This window comes from Phyllobates terribilis, unplaced genomic scaffold (assembly GCF_046119375.1).
Source record: "Phyllobates terribilis strain yellow unplaced genomic scaffold, ASM4611937v1 Scaffold_3__8_contigs__length_932513732, whole genome shotgun sequence".
NCBI classification, from domain to species: Eukaryota; Metazoa; Chordata; class Amphibia; order Anura; family Dendrobatidae; genus Phyllobates; species Phyllobates terribilis.
This window is the reverse complement of record NW_027362763.1, coordinates 882861356-882881596: the sequence shown is the minus strand read 5'-3', so window position 1 is coordinate 882881596 and position 20241 is coordinate 882861356. Positions and strand designations below refer to the sequence as shown.

General features: G+C 40.3%; 1 protein-coding gene across 4 annotated transcripts in view; it reads left to right on the top strand.

Moving 5' to 3' along the window:
* The window catches only part of MTHFD1L (methylenetetrahydrofolate dehydrogenase (NADP+ dependent) 1 like), a 267649-nt gene that overhangs the window by 72028 nt on the left and 175380 nt on the right, over positions 1–20241 (top strand). For all 4 annotated transcript variants that reach the window (XM_073672671.1, XM_073672673.1, XM_073672670.1 and 1 more), the window contains exons 14-19: positions 2835–2942; positions 3512–3586; positions 8084–8186; positions 9675–9751; positions 10841–10981; positions 19352–19420. In XM_073672671.1, the coding sequence (XP_073528772.1) occupies positions 2835–2942; positions 3512–3586; positions 8084–8186; positions 9675–9751; positions 10841–10981; positions 19352–19420 (573 nt within the window). The remainder of the gene's footprint in view (positions 1–2834; positions 2943–3511; positions 3587–8083; positions 8187–9674; positions 9752–10840; positions 10982–19351; positions 19421–20241) is intronic.

Here is a 20241-nt window from a genome sequence, read left to right as displayed (position 1 = left end):
AAGGCCTGCTGCACAAAGTCTCCTCTTAACAGTTGTTGTAGAGATGTGTCTGCTGCTAGAACTCTGTGTGGCATTGACCCGGTCTCTAATCTGAGCTGCTGTTAACCTGTGATTTCTGAGGCTGGTGACTCTTGGTCTTCCTTTCCTGGGGCGGTCCTCATGTGAGCCAGTTTCTTTGTAGCGCTTGATTTTTTTTGCAACTGCACTTGGAGACACTTTCAAATTTTCCCAATTTTTCAGACTGACTGACCTTTATTTCTTAAAGTAATGATGGCCACTCGTTTTTCTTTACTTAGCTGCTTTTTACTTGCCATAATACAAATTCTAACAATCTATTCAGTAGGACTATCAGCTGTGTATCTACCAGACTTCTGCACAACACAACTGATGGTCCCAACCCCATTTATAAGGCAAGAAATCCCTCTTTTTAAACCTGACAGGGCACACCTGTGAAGTGAAAACCATTTCCGGTGACTACCTCTGGAAGCTCATCAAGAGAATGCCAAGAGTGTGCAAAGCAGTCATCAAAGCAAAAGGTGGCTACTTTGAAGAACCTAGAATATAAGACATATTTTCAGTTGTTTCACACTTTTTTGTTAAGTATATAATTCCACATGTGTTAATTCATAGTTTTGATGCCTTCAGTGTGAATGTACAATTTTCAAAGTCATGAAAATACAGCTGTACAATCCACAGAAGTTGCTCAGGTAGTGCAGCTCATCCAGGATGGCACATCAATGCGAGCTGTGGCAAGAAGGTTTGCTGTGGCCGTCAGCGTAGTGTCCAGAGGCTGGAGGCGCTACCAGGAGACAGGCCAGTACACCAGGAGACGTGGAGGGGGCCGTAGGAGAGCAACAACCCAGCAGCAGGACCGCTACCTCCGCCTTTGTGCAAGGAGGAACAGGAGGAGCACTGCCAGAACCCTGCAAAATGACCTCCAGCAGGCCACAAATGTGCATGTGTCTGCACAAATGGTTAGAAACCGACTCCATGAGGGTGGTATGAGGGTCCGACATCCACAGATGGGGGTTGTGCTCACAGCCCAACACTGTGCAGGACGCTTGGCATTTGCCACAGAGCACCAGTATTGGCAAAGTCGCCACTGGCGCCCTGTGCTCTTCACAGATGAAAGCAGGTTCACACTGAGCACATGTGACAGACGTGACAGAGTTTGGAGATGCCGTGGAGAGCTTTCTGCTGCCTGCAACATCCTTCAGAATGACCGGTTTGGCAGTGGGTCAGTAATGGTGTGGATTGGCATTTCTTTGGAGGGCCGCGCAGCCCTCCATGTGCTCGCCAGAGGTAGCCTGACTGCCATTAGGTACCGAGATGAGATCCTCAGACCCCTTGTGAGACCATATGCTGGTGCGGTTGGCCCTGGGTTTCTCCTAATGCAGGACAATGCCAGACCTCATGTGGCTGGAGTGTGTCAGCAGTTCCTGCAAGATGAAGGCATTGAAGCTATGGACTGGCCCGCCTGTTCCCCAGACCTGAATCCAATTAAGCACATCTGGGACATCATGTCTCGCTCCATCCACCAACGTCACGTTGCACCACAGACTGTCCAGGAGTTGGCGGATGCTTTTGTCCAGGTCTGGGAGGAGATCCCAAAGGAGACCATCCGCAACCTCACCAGGAGCATGCCCATGTGTTGTAGGGAGGACATACAGGCTCGTGGAGGCCACACACAATACTGAGCCTCATTTTGACTTGTTTTAAGGACCTCAAAGTTGGATCAGCCTGTAGTGTGTTTTTCCACTTTAATTTTGGGGGTGACTTCAAATCCAGGCCTCCATTGGTTAAGAAATTTGATTTTCATTGATTATTTTTGTGTGATTTTGTTGTCAACACATTCAACTTTGTACAGAACAAAGTATTCAATGAGAGTATTTCATTCATTCAGATCTAGGATGTGTTATTCGAGTGTTCCCTTTATTTTTTTGAGCAGTATGTGTGTGTGTGTATATATATATATATCTATATCAAAAATATTATGGAACAATAAAGAAAATCTAAACCAGCACTAACACATTAGACAAGGAGCATCAGTATAATGCACCAAAATAAATCAATTCTTTGTGAGGAAAGGACCATCATTCTGCAGAAAGACATTTGGAAGGATCATTGTGAAGCATGGTATCAGGGCAGCTGCTCGCTAGCCAATCTGCTTTGCTGGGATCAAGTAATAGTGGGATTACAGCTCAAAATAATCCTTCCCCAACCCCTCTGGATACCAAACACTTGCCATAACACCTATGGCTTTGAAGAGGGGGCTTGAGTCTCAACACACTGCACTTGCTCTGCTCTGACTCAGATCTAAGTGCAGCAAGTGATATTGCAGCTACATAAATCTGTGGTTCTCTAACTTGCAGTCTGTGTATTCTATATGATGCAACTTTAGGGAGTGTCCCTTGACTCCTTCTTGTGATAGATTTCTCCCTGTCAGCTCTTAAAAACAGGAGGTAGGGAGATAAGTATACATTTCTTAGAATCCATAGGAGAATCTGGACACATCACATATAGTCAGGGAAGTTTTAGAATCCACTGTATCACTGGTCTTTTTGGATAAAGCGGTAATGATATCTTTAGCTGAATTGGATAACATGCAGAGAAACGGGCATGGCAAAGTTTGATGACGAGGGGATGTGTCGAAGTGCTGCCAGGTGTGATGTCATAGCCTGACCTGTTCATACAGTGGAACATATTTTTGACTGGTGGTCAGACTAGAGTACACCTGTCATAGCTGCCCATAAAGAAAGGGAAAAAATGTGTATGAATAGAACTGAGCCTGTTTCATGAACTGCATGTACAATGCCTATCTTTGTTTATTGCAGTTTAACTTGCACTTAACCGGCGACATCCATGCGATCACAGCAGCTAATAATTTGCTAGCAGCTGCCATAGATGCAAGGATCCTGCATGAGAACACCCAGTCAGATAAGGTGAGTGTTATTTACTGTGGGAGATGGGACTCTTCAACTGTGACATATTCACTAGGGCACAGCCAAGATTCAAGTAGTTTCTGTGTCACAACTTTGCCGTGTGTGTTTTTTTTTGTTAATTTAACATTGTAGATTTTAATGTAAACTATACAGAGAAGTAAATTATCAACAGCTGTTTCGCGCTATGTTAGTGCTTATTACTGGTCCTTGAGGGCCAAGAAGAAGCGCATACCTAGAGCGAAACTGCTGTTAGCACTCTCCACTGATTCACATGCCTCCCCTCTGCTTTTTAACTCTTTGATGTAAGAGCGTGGAATTTTTTTTTGACTGGTGAGTGCTGCAATTTTTTCTTCTGTATGGTTTACACATTTTTGCACTACTCTTTGCTGCTATTCCAAAGCACAGCTGAAGTCATTTATTGTAGATTTTAGCATTACCCGCACATGCATTGCCCATGTAGACCCAATCGGATGGGCGACATTTGAATTCTTGATATTTACATTTATTTTTTTATTTAATTCTGTGTGACACAAATTAGTTGTTAATCAGTAAAAAATATTGTCTTTCAGGCTTTATATAACCGCCTTGTTCCTTTCATTAATGGAGTTAGGAAGTTTTCACCAGTCCAGATTGCTCGATTAAGGGTAAGTTTTATTAAAGGATGTAACTGTTAAATGGTAATACCAATCACTAGATTTTGCAATATACATCTTTATCTAACTTCTTTTTTCTTTTTTTGTTATCCTTTGCATAATTGCTGGTCTCCGAAGTGGGAGCAAAAGCAACAATCTTCTTTTGATGTCTATAAAATGTTCTCGAAAAGGCTAAACGGAGGTCTGCAGTTTCCATATCTGATAAAAATTGTATGCAAGTTATGAAATTTTCCATAGATTTTAATAGAGGTGCAGCATTTCCTCTCCAGGCCCCTCTTTAGAGAGTCATATCAATCCAATTAAGCACGCAACAAGTTTTGGATCTCTCATAGAAATTATTAAAGCGCCATGCATGCTCGACTAACTCCTTATCCTGGAGATAGATTCAGACCCATTCATATGCCAAAAATGTCCCTCATCCTCTCATGTGGACATTATCCCAATCCCCATTGTGAATTCTGTGTCTACTATTGAGACATTTGCAACATAGGGGTGCACAAGTGTTGATATTTCACAGCCAAAAAATAACAAGTATTGTGACAATTCAAAATACGCTCACCAGCGTGTTCTTCAAAATTTCATGGATGGCCAGGGTTTATCCACAGTAGCATGGTCCCAGAAGTTCACAGTTTCTTCTGTATGTCGTTATGCGTCAGTGCAACCCTAGATGATTGGGTTCTCGCTTTACCTTTTGGTGCATAATTAGGGGTATGAAGGTGCTGTATGACTCAAATATTAGCCAAGACCCCTTCATACCCTTCAATGACGCACCAGAAGGTGAAGGGAGAACCCTATAGTCTAAGGTTGTACTGAAGTATAACGGCATACAGAACAGCATACAGAAGAACCTGTGAACGTCTTGAGCCATACTAAAATCTGTCCATCCATGAAATTTTGAAGAAAGTTAGAAAGTTCTTGAAAATTGGCTGTAATTTGACATTTTGGAACAGACTTTGCTTTTGTTCCTTACAACATGGCAGGAGTAGAACTTTAGCTTTTTTTCCTTTCCTTCATAATTACAGATCCTTTGAACACGAGTTTCTGCACTAAAATAATTGGGATCATTTTGACCTTTTTTATTCTGAATAGTTAATGGTTCCTCAAGCGGATTAGATAATTTGCTAAAATGCAAAAAAACAAAACAACTAACTATATATAAGGCCACTAGGCGGCAGCAGCTCAGTTACTAATATATGAATTCATATGGGATTCTGGGTTTTTAAATGAGACATGGGTGTGTTACATGCCGAAATGGCAGGAGGATTCAACCAGGGACTCTGAAAGCAAATTGTTTTGTGATCTGGTTTCAATTATCCCTCAACAATGACCTCACTAACATTATTTGTGACAAATGTTTGTAAGAAATGTATATTGTAGTTGTTAATGCGCGTCTCGGGTGTATTTTGGATGTCACTGCTTATCCCAGTATCGTGTTTATGTATCTAAATTTTCTATAATAATAATCTTACCAATGGATTGTATCAAGGTCACTTTGCACACTGGTGACAACTTAAGGGAGTAAACCCAGACCTGAGTGATCTCATAAATATAAGATGCCAACTTTCCTAGATTTCATATGTCTCTGTTCCTTGGGAAGTGACCCAACTAAGAATTGAATGTTCTCGTCCATGTTCTTCTTTGCCTAATCTGAACAGATGAAATTTAATAGGACAGTAATTTGTGCTTCAGAGCTGCATTCCCTATTATAAGCTTAGGCAATCTTCATTCATACTCAGCAATTTACAAAATAATTGCAGCTTGAATAAAAGTATACATGAAGATATCTCTGCTTTCTCCCTGTCTGTCATTTTAGTCTCTTCACAGTGCATGTAATAGTTAAGCATAAACAAATTTGGGGAAAGCAATGACACCCTAAAGCAGTTGTTTAGATAAAATCCCTGTTTTATCTGCTGCAGATCTACTAGTTCTCTGAATGCTGAGTTCTGTATATCCCCGCCCACACTGCTGATTAACAGCCTTCTGCCTATGCACAGTGTACACAGAAAGAAGCCAATCAATGGTGAGAGCTCATCAATATGAAAAACTACATGGCAGCAGGTTTACTAGTCCTCTAGTGATAATTCACGGTTTTATCAGTAGAAATTTTTCAGAACTACAGCAAGCAGCTTAGTAAGTGACACATTGCTGGAATCAGGGTCTCTGTCTCTACGTCATGCTGCTCTCAGATTAAGTGGCAAAAACCTGGTGACAGACGCCCTTTAAAAAGGTTCTTTCGTTCCCTTTTCCCACTCGATCTGTCCACCTGTGATTTTTGTGGTCCGCTCCCCAGTGTCTGCTTGTTGTATGTGCAAGGAAAGCGCCTGGCACATACATCACACGTTCTTAGACGCTCCCATTCACTTGGCCTCCATCGAGTTAGTGTACATGGATATGGGCTACTGGTGCCATTTTGTACCTAATGGAGGTGGCATCTGTGGAAGGTTTAGGTTGGGAGATCAGACACTATAAAATTAAATGTGAAGAGAAAACCTTTTCTCTGGTGTGTGGGTTGTGTTTTTTCTTTTTTATAGTTATAAACCACATAGGTCTATCTACATCTAGAGTAATCTGTTGTACTACTGTTATGTGGGATTATTGGTGGAAAGGGTGGGGAACATTTATTTATTTTACTCACACATATAGTGACATTAATTCCATAGCGCTTTATAGACATTATCAGCACTGTCCCCATTGAGGCTCACAATCTACATTCCCTATCAGTATGTGTTTGGCGTGTGGGAGGAACCCAGAGGAAACCCACGCAAACACGGGAAGAACATACAAACTCCTTGCAGATGTTGTCCTTGGTGGGATTTGAACCCAGGACCCCAGTGCTAAAAGGCTGCAGTGCTAACCACTGAGCCACCATGCTGTCCATGAAGATATATCTACGATGCTCAGGCGTTCTCGGTTGCTCCATATCTTCCAGGAAGTTGTCTTCCATTTCATCTTGGTTTATTTTTTTCCTTATCTGAACCATATGTCCTTTAAATAATGGAAATACAGGACTTTGATTCCTGGATGTCTTATATTTTAAGAGTATGTGTTTTTACATATGGAATGCATTAAATAAGGAGGGGCACAATAAATTAGGAAGAATTTTTTAGTGAGAGAAATATTAATCATCACCAGGCTGGAAGTTGATGCTTTCTTTCTGAAGTACCACGCTTTCTAATCCTTAGCAAAAAGTGCTGGCGCAGTACAAAACTCTCTCCATGTGTGCGGTATGTCAGAGCGGCCTTCTACCGCGCTCACTGAACTGTGCGCTGATTTGTTGATCTTACCTAGTGAACTTGGAGATTTGGGAATACTAGAAATACACAAGTTTTACTTTTCCTGTACCTTAATCAGCTTCTTTGTTGGATTATATCAGGCTACATATTTTGTATTAACCTTTAGATCTGCATTCACCCCTAAAAACTATGGTTTCAAAAGAAATCTGGATTAGTTTCCGGTTTTCCAATGACTTATTTAAGGGGATGCTCACACTGCCTCTTTTCCCTTCAGTCAAAAACATTTGTTTTTCAAGAATAGAATATGCTTCGTTTTTTTTTGTTTTTGTTTTTTTGGACTTTGCCTACAAGAAATTAAAAAAACAATCCTCCATTTTTGATCAGAGATCGAGCTTGCCCATGCAAATCAATTGGTCCTTGGAAAAAAGCAGCTGCCACGCTGCTGAAAAACAGTCCATCTTTTTCTCCTATGAAACGCCACCACCTTCCCCCAAAAATGTAGAAGAGATACTGTAACTGCATTAACTAGTTTTGAAAATTTACTTTCATATTTTAAAAAATGCATCTGACTCCTATAGACTTTACCCGAAAGCATGAACATGCAACGAGGGAATAAAATGTACAAAAAACAAAAAATGCAGTCCAACATGCAAATGTTTTTTGTGTGCCATTTTTATTTTTTCCAAATCTGCAAGAATCAATGTTGTGTAACATTGGAGGCATGATATGAGGTTCAGTTTGGACCCACAGACTTGTGTGCTCTGTATTTAGAATTTCAGAATTAGTTGGCTTTTGAAGGCCTGTATGAAGATCTACTGTAAAGTATGTCCTGTGCCCAATATCTTGTTTGAATGCCCTATTTTATAAACTTATTAATCTTTAGTCATAAGCTGACTTTACTCATTTAAAATGGATCTGTCTCCAGATTTCTGTTGCATACAATATTAAATTGATGTTTGAGAACTGATGTACTTTTTAAAAGCCATGTCATAATATCTGTGTAATCCTTTATGAAAATGTATACCCCATCTCCGCCTACGTAACTTAATTGGCAGTTCTTCACTGTTCCTCCTCTCCGCTGTTGCCGAGATCTCACACTGCTCAGGACAAGCTGCTCTGTCAGGCTGGGTAGGTGGAGATTGAATATACACATCTGTTTTAACCATACTTTATTTATCATAATGTCAACACTCGCCATTTACAAATAAGTGATCCATGCCGCACAATACCATCATATGTTCTGCTTTCTATTTAGAGAATAGGAATCAAGAAGACTGACCCTGTGCTGTTGACTCCTGATGAGATCAGCAGATTTGTGCGTTTGGACATTGACCCTTCTACTATAACCTGGCAAAGAGGTAAAGCATTGGATGGATAATATTGTCATGCTAGGTAAGGGGAGGACCAAGTGTACGATGAAGGGAATAGGGGTGGGGGGGCGCAACAACTAGGGAAAGGGATAGTGGAGACCACTAGGCAGATCTTACAACACCCTGTCTCCCCTACCATCCCTAAATAGGTTCCCCACCTATCGCCTAGCAGGATACCTAATCCCTAACTGACCCTAGAGCTAGGCTCTAGGTAGGGAGGGGAAGGGGAGAGCACTAGTCAGCCCCCACTGCAACTAAAGACAAACATGGAAAACAGACAAAGGGATACACTTAGCTTTGAGAAAACACCAGAGAGAAGTAGACAACAATCCACCAAGAAACTCCAAGAAGAAACTAGCAGACTGCTAGAGCTCCAGTCCTGTGCAGAGGAAAATAGTACTATCACCGGCGACTCTCTGGAGACACTGAGGGTTTTTAAATATCAAGCAAGGATGTGTCAGTTAGCAGCTGAAGGTGGAGATCACTGCTGGGTCCTAGCGAGAGAAGGATACCACTACACTACAGAGATGAAAGGATCAAGAAAGTGTCTGCAAAGCCAAGCGCAGTGACCTTCTACAGCCAGATCCAGTCTTCTGCAGTATGGCTGCTGTCTGCAGGGTACTGTAGATTTAGTGATTAGTAGCTAATCTGCAGTACCCCGCTGCTTGATTTAGCTGTGGTGTTCAGCTCTGTAACTGCAAACACCTGGCTGGCGCTGAGAGCTCCTGATCGGTGGGGGTGCCGGAACCCAGTCGATCTGATATTGATGACCTACCCCCTTGTTAGGTTATCAATATAAATGCAGTGGAAAAGCCTGTAGGTATTAACATTAGATTATGTTCTCTTTTTTTTATCACGGCTTCTGCTTTCTAGGATCCATAACAGAATATGTTGAATCTGATTAGTTTGATTGATCTGTCATGTTCATTTATAAGCCCCCAACCCTAATAAATGTTAGATTTTGTGATGGATAGAATAAAATCTAAAAAAAATCTACTGAAAGTGGTCAAAGAAAAAGCATTAATAGCGTCTATATTCGAAAGAAGCCAAGAACAGTGAGCTCGGCATGCTTCTAACTTTCGACATCTGCTATAGCAAAATTTCTGTGTTCAGTGGTCAGGCGCTAATCAACGGCATATGCCTTCTTTAACAATTCGTGCCAGCCTTGCTGACAAGGATAGACAAATACACCGTATGACATTTATCACAATTGTAAATGAGATCTGTCACTCCTCCAACAAACGCTCCATTGAAAAGTTATCAATTAATAAATACATTTTCAGGAGGAAAAAATTGAGGCGCAGCACCGAATTCTACGAAAAGCTGCTCCACCATTGTAATTCTAAGGTTTTGCTAAAGTGTACTAGTCAGAAAAGCAAAGAAATCCTTACTAATGAGAGGTGATCATGTGTAATCCTTTGCCTTTTGTACAGTCATTTAATGTTCCTTCCAAATGTTTTATTCTCCACTTCTTAGTGGTGGACACGAATGATCGATTTCTACGGAGGATCACGGTGGGAGAAGCGAGCACCGAGAAAGGCTGTTCCCGCCAGGTAAGACTTCCGTCCCGAGTGTTTTTCTGAATGAGTTGTGAATGTCGTTTTTGTGGATACATTTCTGTGGTGCTACCACATTTAATTTTAGCTGTCCATTTGTGTGTGGTTTCTGTTCTCTTCTACGCACGACCTCAAGAATGATGTGTAAAGATCACATTATAATTAGGGCAGCAGCGCAAACCAGAGTCTACTTATAACTTGAAAGAATATAAAATGTGGTAAAATTATTTCAACCGGAAATTCTTGGGTTTGGATTCTTCATTACTCGGGGGTATTAAACCTTTACTTTAATCCTGGAGTATTTACTTTGCCCACTTATTTCTGCTTATTTAAAGATTTTTAATGTTCTCTAAAAACATCTGAAAAACAGTGTCACCTGCAAGATATAAACAAGTTGGCCACTAGCAATGAGCCAAATATGTTGCCTTACAACTTAATATTCTTTTATTATATAGTAAGGCACAGTTTTTTGCTTTTACTTTTTATACAGCAAACTTTTCTGACACTGGAAAACTCCTTCAAGGCATCATCTCCAATATATGTGAAACTGTTGAAGCTATGCTCAAAGGTTGTTTCTGGACAGGTTTTTATACCTGCAATAGTTAAATGGTCATTGCTAAGCAAACAAGTTATTCCCTATCCAGGGCAATTGGGGGTCCAAAAAGTGATGCCCTGAACTAGTGGTACCAGTGATCAACAAGTTATCCCCTATCCTACAAATAATGAATAAATTGTGTTTTTAAGGAATATTCCTTTAATTATTTAAGAAATACCAAATGGCTATTAAGTGTTTCAGACTATGTAGCCAAAGTATCGGTGGACTACCCTTTCTCAGCAATGCATTCTGTGTATTGGTTATTGTAGCAATGCTGCAGAATATAATTCTTTGTCAGATGTCATTGCTTAAAAATGGTGCTTTTAATCATGATTTGAAGGTAAATTAGCTTTTCTAGAAAGCATTTTATGTATAGTTGCGTGCCATGATCACACATTGATGGGGTAATCGTCATCGCTTCTTTAGCATTTTATGGAAGGTGTTAGGAGTGTCATGGATTATTTGATACTACTTGCAGTATTTGTTTCCAGACCCAGTTTGACATTGCTGTGGCAAGTGAAATCATGGCTATACTTGCCTTAACCAACAACTTACATGATATGAAGGAAAGATTCAGCAAGATGGTGGTAGCCAGTGACAAAAAAGGGCAGCCAGTGACAGCCGAAGACCTGGTAAGGGTTTATTCGCTGCTAAATTCTTTCCATTTAATCATACTGTGGTTACATTATAACATTGCATTGTACATTGCTAATTACATTTATGTTGAGATGACTGGGGGAAAATTTGGGGACTAGAAAGAGGAGGTGAGACGATGGAAGATTCTATAACACAGGCTCCCTAACAAGTAGGAGAGCCTAAGGGACTGATCTAGGTGCATAGTCTGTTAATGCATAGATATGAGAAGCCTTCAGCAGGGGCTTTCTTGTCTACTGTAGTCATCCTCGTTTGATCCTTTCCAGCTCTGTGTGATCCAGATATTTTTACCTGTCCTTTTAGTTAGGGTTTATCAAACAATAAAGGTCCAGTTGCACGATTAACGTGAACCAGTGATCCTAGGACTGCTCGGTTTACTGATAATCTTGCAGGCTGCCAGCCAACTTGCAAAATGCTTGTTTGTCGGGTGAAATGATCTTTTGGGCTGCACGAAAAATCCTCATTCTCGGCAGCGCGTCATCCTGTGTAAAAGCCAAGAACAATGGCCGCTTCTTCACACTGTATATCTATTACAGATGACTCGGTACTGATCTGATGTGCTGTCTATTAAATGACTGCCGATGAACAAGCGATCAGCTGATCGGCGGTCGTTTAGTCCTACAAGTTGGCTATTGTAGAAGCTCCCTTGGGTACCTAAAAACACCTTTTATTTTATTTATTTTTTTATTGAAAGCATGTGTGAAAATGTAAGTAGGGTTCCACTTGTTCATATATAGATTACTTCACTGATCCATAGAATAGAATGGGAGAAAGCATTTGGTTAACTCTCCTATTCTTTAAGAGGAATCCTAAACCTAGAAATAAATGTTTAAATTTAGCAAGAAATATAGTTGCCCTCACTGTTTGTTTTTTTTACCTCTGTAAGCCAAAACAAAGAATGGGCGAAAAACGCAAAAGTGATAACATGTTTCTTATTATACTTATCCTCTGATTGGTTCCACTCCTGGTCTTGGCTTGCAATCACGGATATAAAAAGCTCACGAAGTACTCAGTGTGCACATGGCCTTAGAGTGCTGCTACCATGCTCTTCTGGTGGTGGCTTATCACACCAAGAACATAATAAGCATCAGTCCAACATGATGTGTCTTGGGATATTCGAAAGGGTCCACCCCCCATACATATTAGACTGTCATTTGAGTCGGACTATATCAGCGGGCAGGTTAGTATTAGTTTAACATGTATGGGGTCCTTAGCAGTCAGTCTTATAAAATTGTTGCAGAGAGAAAATGGGTTAATATCCTGCTGATCACTTCCATCTTGTCTAGTGGCTGGCTAATGCCAAACTCCATTACAGATGAGGAATAGTTGTTTGTCCCACTGCAGACTATGCACAGTAGGGAAGGCGGCTTCTGCTGTATAAAGTTGTCTTACTGCAGCACACTTAACAAGGAGGGAGCCAATGCTGATCTCTAGAGACACAGAAGATTTCTTAATATTTCTTAGCTTTAATGGTAACAAGGGATAATAAAGTAGCAGATTAAGGGCTCATACTCTTCTGCGAGAAAAACGGACGCATGCAATCCAATAAAAAAATCGGATTGCACTCTGACTAATGTTGTTCTAGGAGTCAGTGCTCATCTGCGATTTTTTTTTTTTCTCAGATCGGATTGAAAAAAAAAAATCGCAGCATGCTGCGTTTGTCCCGATATATCAAGCGAGACTCGTCAATGGGTGCTAGAAAAAAATTGCCGTCTGATTTTTTTTTTATGCACCCATCTCCTAGAAAACCTGACATTTCATAAGCCGAGTACAGTAAAATCACAGTGTGACCCGTCACAATAGAATAGATAAATATACATAGAATAGATAGATATGTGAGTGACATATAGAATTAGTACAGTGCGTGAGTAACTTACTGTACATGTATTTTATTAATAAATAAATTGCAGAAAAAAATGGCGTAGAATCCCCCCGAAATTTTATTAACCAGCTTAGGGACAGCCGTCAGCTGGGGCTGATGTTTATAGGAAGGGGGTAATACACATGGAGCTTTCCAGGCTATTAATATCAGCTCACAGCTACATACTTAGCCTTTACTGGTTATTAAAATGTAGGACCCCCCAACCCCCCCCCCCCCCCCAAAAAAAAAAAAAATTGACTTTGAGTCCCCCCTATAATTAATAACCAGCAAAGCCTAGACAGACAGCTGCGGGCTGACATTAATAGGCTAGGAAGGGTCCATGAATATTGGCTCCCTCCCAGACTAAAAAAATCAGCTCTCCGCTGCCCCAGACTTGGCGCATCCATAGCTAAATCTGGCGCTTAGCCTCCGCTCTTCTCACTTGCCCTGGTGCGTTGGCAAGTGGGGTAATAGTATTGGGGTTGATGTTAGCTTTGTATTGGCAGCTGACATCAAGCTCAGGAGTTAGTAATGGAGAATAGTCTAGAAGACACCCCCATTACTAACTATTAATGACTACTGACTACTAATAGTCAAATGTAATAAGGACACAGAGCAAAGTCTTTTAATTGAAATAAACACTCCCCATCCTCTTTTACCTCTGTTACTGTAAAATAAAAACACCATATTCCTCACATGTCTGCAGATGATCCCAATGTAATGCTGTCCAATGAAGAACTCCAGCTCTACTACATCCAGATGCTTTGTTGAGCTGTGGAATGATGCGACCGCTCAGCAAGCCAGCCGTAACACACTGGGACAGGAGCGAGATTACGCTCCTACAGTGTCTAGCGCTGACATGAGTAAGTTCACCGGCGTTAATAGCCAATGAACCCCGATCACCTTACTGATTTCACCGCTTGCATCGTGAGAATTTTTCACATGATGCGACTATTCATCAAGGCATCTAGATGTAGCAGAGCTAGACTCGTCGCGGGACAAATGGATTATCTTCCCGTCGGACAGATAAGGAATATGGTGGTTTATTTTTCTTTTTTCCATAAAAAATGGGCAACAGAGGTGGGGTTGTTTGTTTTAAATAAAGGTGTCAGTGTCTTTATTTCTATTAAAGGACTTTATTCAGACTGTGTATTATATACAATTTTACTATGGGGTTAGTAATGGGGGTATCTTATAGACTATTGTCCATTACTAATCATTGGGCTTGATGTCAGTTGCCAATTCAAAGCTGACATCAATCCCAATACTATTACCCCACTTGCCAACGCACCAGGGCAAGTGGGAAGAGCGGAGGCTATGCGCCAGATATGGCGCATCTTATGGATGTGCCATTTCTGGGGCCGCTGAGAGATTGTTTTTAGTTTGGGAGGGGGCCAATATCCATGGTCCCTTCCTAACCTCTTAATATCAGCCCGCAGCTGTCTGTCTAGCCTTTGTTGGTCATTAATTATTGGAGGGACCCCATGTCATTTTTTTTTTGGGGGGGGACCACCCATTTTAATAACCAGTAAAGGCCAAGTATACAGTTGTGAGCTCATATTAATAGCCTGGAAGCTCCATGTGTATTTCCCCCTTCCCAGGCTACAAACATCAGCCCCCAGCTGTCTGCTTTTTAAATCCAGCAACATATATATATATATATAATATCTATATATATATTTATTTATATCTATCTATCTATCTATATATAATATTGTGTGTTTGTGTGTGTGTGTATGTGTGTGTGTATATATATATATATATATATATATATATATATATATATATATATATATATATATATATATATATATATATATAACACACACACGCGCTGCAGACTGCAAAGCACTGATTGTAAATCTCACATATTTCTACCTATCTAAGTTTTCAAATTTGAATATTCTTGAAAACAATCTTTAAATGACATTCAGGATTACGCTAAGGTGATAAAAATCGCATTGTACTCGCATGACACTTGTCTGACTTTTCAGGAACAATATCGGACCCATTTTATTCACGCTGATGGGTATGGTCACTAAGGGTGAGATTGCTAGATGATGATGTGAAGCTCCTATCACGATGAATACAGAAACCTTGTTACATCGTTACAGCTCGGCAGATAACCATTTTTTTTTAAACTTGCTTCTTCTTATTTAGGCTCTTCTTGTTTCCATTTGTTACATTTGGATTTATGCCTGACAGTCGTGTGAATAATGGTTTACACTCGGGAGCTTTAATGTATAGATCTTTGTATTTTCCAAAAAAGTATTGGACACAAAAATGTAACGAACTCTCGTTATCTGAAAAGCATGAAATGCACGGCAGGAAATATCTGATTCTAGCAGACTTATTTCTTTTCCTTTGCCAAATTCTTTTCCTCCTAATAAACAGTGAATGTATAGATCTGCTGGGAGTTCTGTTTTTTAACCCCGTATGTGATTGACGGCTGCCACCTTGTTGTATCAATTACTCTAAGTGGATCTGACATAGATTAGCCGTTGAGCGGACATTTGATATATTAACTAAATATGACCAAGTTTGTTTAATAAAGCACGCTCTTTGCTTGCATGCAAGGGATTTCTTTTCGGTGTAATGGTGGCTGTGCCATATGCAACTCATAACACTTTAGTGTATTTTAATACGTTCTTAATTCTCGCTTTATGTGGTCTTTTATTGGTGGAACGGGAGAAGTATTAGCTAACCACTGTGAATAATCAGCCCAATAAAGCCACACAGTACTTGTTAGAATTCCTTACCTTTGTGGGCTTTATTGGCGTGTTATTCACTGTGGATCGCCTAATTTACTAGGACGTGTTTCCATTATAACAATGGAGTTTTGTGGTTTTTATTGTTCAATATAAATGATTTGCTACTAACTGGAGGGACTCCGAACTCTGTTTTACAAATTTAGTACCTTTTTCCATTAGTTTAAGGAATAACTTTGCACATAAAGCATGCAGTGAGGCGAGATTTTAAAAAAACTTGTACATAAAACATGTATAGGGCTGTGTGGAGATAAAATGCGAAAATAAGAACCCAAAAACTGAACATTGTATATGGGGGTTGCACTACATGGCACGTGCCACACCACTGGGCTTAGGCTATGTTCACATGTCCAGTAATCATCCGTTAGAACGGATCTGGCTGCAATCTGTTAGCAAAAAAGTTGTGTAGGCGCAACTTTTTTTGCCCAGTTTTAAAAAAACTGATTTCAACTGGATCCGTTTTTTTAACATTGAAGCCTGTGGAATCGTTAAATAGCCACCCGTTTTTCTTTCATTGAAAAGGGTCCTTTTTTTTTTTTTCTTTTGCTTATTGGATCAGTTTAAAATGTAGGATAACTCATAGCTATTTAATGGATCCGTTGTCCATATACTACATTGTTGAAAAAAAAAACAAACAAATAAAAAAAAAAACGGATCCAGCTGAAATCCGTTTTTTAAAAAAGGACAAAAAATTTGTGTCTGCACAACTTTTTTTGCCAACGGATTACTCCTGGACATGTGAACATAGCCTAATCCTGGAGATCATGAAGGGGAAAACTAAACCAAATCTAACCCTCAATAGCCATTGATGGTGAAAGAACAAATGGTTGAAGACCAAGATTCCTCTCCCATGTATACTAGCTTCCAGGAAGTACGGTATATCTCATAGAGAAAGGCTGGGTGATGAATAAAAGATCCCGCAAATCTGGATGACACTAGCAAAGGGCTCTGGTAACTACCATTCCATGAAAACATGGGTCTGAAAACGGTAGACTTTCTTGGGTAGCAGGACCATACCTTCATGGCTTATTTTTCTCTGTAGCCTGTAGCAGTCATTCCAGAGGTTGCTAATTAATGGCTTCACAGGCTGAGTGCAGTGTTCACAATTTAGTTGGAGGAAAACTGTCTGAAAGCTCAGAAGATTCAAGAGACTGAGGACTGCTGGTGTTAAGCTTGTGCTATTGGTGGGAAGTAAAGCATGTTTGCTTTTTCTTTTCCGGTTGGTTGGTTTTAGGGAATCTGTATAGTCGATAAAGCTAAAGTCTAGTTGGCGCTGAGAAGGGGTTAATTTGTATTTTGTGCCTTGTTATGTAAAAGGCTTTGGGCCCCGATTTAATAAAGACCAGCGTTGTTCACACCAGTCTTGATGAGGGAGCATGTTGGAGTTGGGAGTGCCTGAGTCATTAAGAGGCTTATATCTCCTAATGAATCAGGTGCATCTTACTCTGGTTAGGGATTGGTGTAAGATTTGTGACGTAGGGTACACCACAGCTTATCATGAATTACCAGCGGATGTTGCCACACCCTGTCCTGCACATTTTGCAAAGTGTTTTACATCAGATTTCTAATTGGCCTCAATGAATCAGTGTCTCTATGTATTTTGTACACCTGCTATAAAGAACAGGATAAGTTCTGTTCGAACTGAACTTCTGCGTTGGTCTCTGACAACATTGGTCCCATTTTGCCTACCACGTGCCTCATCTCCATGCCATGTATAGTACTTTATGCTTGTCTTTGATACAAGAAACATGATAGTTTTCAAATGGCAAGCTTCTGAGTTCAGCAAAACATTTCTGAAGCCACTAAAATCAGTAATGTCTATCAACCGAATGAGTGTTCAGCCAACAATATCTGACAACTACCCACCACCTAGGAACCCTTGGCTCAGTCGAGAGCTCCTGTGTTCTTTAGGAGAGCCGCTGGGACACTCATCTGGCGGTGGCTTATCTCAGGAAGAGCGTAAAGATTGGCAATCAGAAATCAGACGCGCCATATCTGTCTCCATCCTGACATTAAATGTTGGGAGAGAGTCCAGAGGCCCCCAAACACTTTAGTCTGTCAGCCAATGTTGGCCGCTTCGGTTGACGTTAGTCCATTGTGTTTAAGAGCCTTAAAGGGACTCTGTTAGCAGAGAATGACTGTTCAAACGAAGTCCACTGCTTGGTGCTTTACGACTGGGCCAATCATTTATATACCTTGCATTTACTCTGTCTACGGTATCCAACCCCCCTTCTTTGACAATAGGTGGGAAGGTGCATTTAAATGAGGGTTATTCATATCGCTCAAGAAGAATTACTGATGTATTTATCATTGAGTCATTAAAGTCAAAGAAATTGCTTGTTTTATTCTAATGTGCGTTTTCTACTTTTACTGATTCTTAGGTTGCTATAAAATTGTGCAATTCGTTAGTGTAAACTGGGAGCAAAAGACAGTCATTTCTAGTTTAAAATTTGAGAGCAGCCACATGTTGCACAGCTGGTTAAAAGGGGTTGTCCATTGCTTGGACATCACCTTCCTAAATACTGACGTGCCCCAGTGTAACTTGTACTCACTATTCTGCATCGGCACCGTTTCAGCAATGTTTGCCCACAGAGCACGAGAGACAGTCTGCAGCGCTCCCATGGCAGTGGCTGCTAATGAGCCGCTTACTTGTCCCTTGGACAAGTATGAGTTCTTATTGGCAGCTTCACTTCTCTTGTAACTTGTATAACTACTCTCATGCGAGCATCGGGAGACCCAGGGCTGACATTGCTGGTACAACGCTGCGCCTGTGCAGGAGGGCAAGTATAATGTATGGTTTTGGGTTTTTTTTTTCAAATTTTACATAGAACACAGCAGCATTGAATGAGAACCTGTCATCACGAATATGACGTCCAATCGGCAGGCACCCGGCTATAGATCAGTGGAAGCTGAGTATATTGAAATATAGACAGCTGTTAATCACTGATGGACCAGCCCACTGGACTGAAACTCCCGAAAAGAGCAGAGGATTAAATAAATAAAGCACACATTCTACTGAATTCTCACTCACTAAACCGTATATATTCAGCTACCCCCTGCTCTGTAACATGGTTCCTGCAGATTGGACTGCATTTTCATGGTGATGGGTCCCCTTCAGGAAGGGGTTGTCTAAGTGGTGGACAACTTCTTGGTTATTTACCAGTTCTGACCATGAAATTTTAGGATGTCCACCTCTACCATTGCTCTGCTTCCCCTCCATTTACAGGGATAGCCAAAATGGAATTGGAAGTCTATAAGGTTGGCTGCTAGACATTCACCTGCACTGACCTCCATGCATTTTATAGTATCCTACAATTAGGTCAGTAATTTCAGGAGGGATTTGATCACTAAAATTGAATTAAAATGTAGCTCCTGACAATTCAACAAGAAGATCAACATTGTTTTATCGATAGCGAGGGGGGGGTGGTATCAACTTCCCCGTAATCGTGCTCAATGTCCTGCTAATTAATCTGCGATGGCCTGTCTGTAGTGATAACATCATGGAGTACAATACAATTAAAAGCAGATGTGCCCTTTTTATATATGTTGTATACGTATATATTTAGACTTTAATCGATATGGTGCATATACTGCTTTGTTTACTAATGAACGAGGTCACCCCATTTTATCAATCTATTAATTTGTCATCCCCTTAAAAATTAAAAGTTAGGATCCAATGCTCTGATGATTTTAATTTTTTTTTTGTCCTATGTTCTTAGGGCATTACTGGTGCTTTGACTGTTCTGATGAAAGATGCCATTAAGCCAACGCTGATGCAGACATTGGAGGTAATGGATTCCTTGCAAACAAGCATGTTTGTTTTTTTCAGCATTTTAATAGTTACATTGGTTTTTTTACTTTAACAAAAGTGACAGCGTAATGGAGAAAGGGTGTGATTGTCATTACTAAGATTTGTACAAAACTTAAAGCAACTAAATATGTGTATTTTTTTTCATAAATCAAAAATGCACATGAAAATAAATGGTTATATATTTTATTAGACAAGTCTGCTTCTTTTTCCTCCTGGACAATCATTCATTCTCAGAATTCTCAATTTGCAGGTAAAGCGGTCTTCAGTGAATACAGATTTTCCCATTACTGAAATGGTGAAGACCGTTGGAGCGCATCGTTCTATGGAGAACTGTAACTTCAGGAGAGATTGCTCTAGAATGTCTGTATCTGCCTCTAGCTTCTCCCCCTCCCCTGTCCATAAAATTTTACAAGCACCAACAGTCATGTCTCAGTAATGGGAAAATGTGTCTTCACTGAACACACATATATATATGAAATGAGAAGGAAAGGTCAATCCAGGAGTTGAAAGAAGCAGATTTCTCTGAGAAATATTACATAGTTGTTTTAATTTTCATTTCATTATTCAATAATACACATAAAAATAAGCAATGGTTACTCATTTAAGTTAATCTGTCAGTTGGATCAATCCTCCTAAGCCATCTATATGGGCACACAGGTCCTAAAAAGTTGACTAAAATTATATCTGTATATCTGCGATCTGATGTTTTTATTTCTTAGTAATCCACATTTTTCTTGATACGTAAATGAGTAGTTAAGATGTATGTTCTGAACATAAATCCTCATGAGAATCTACCTC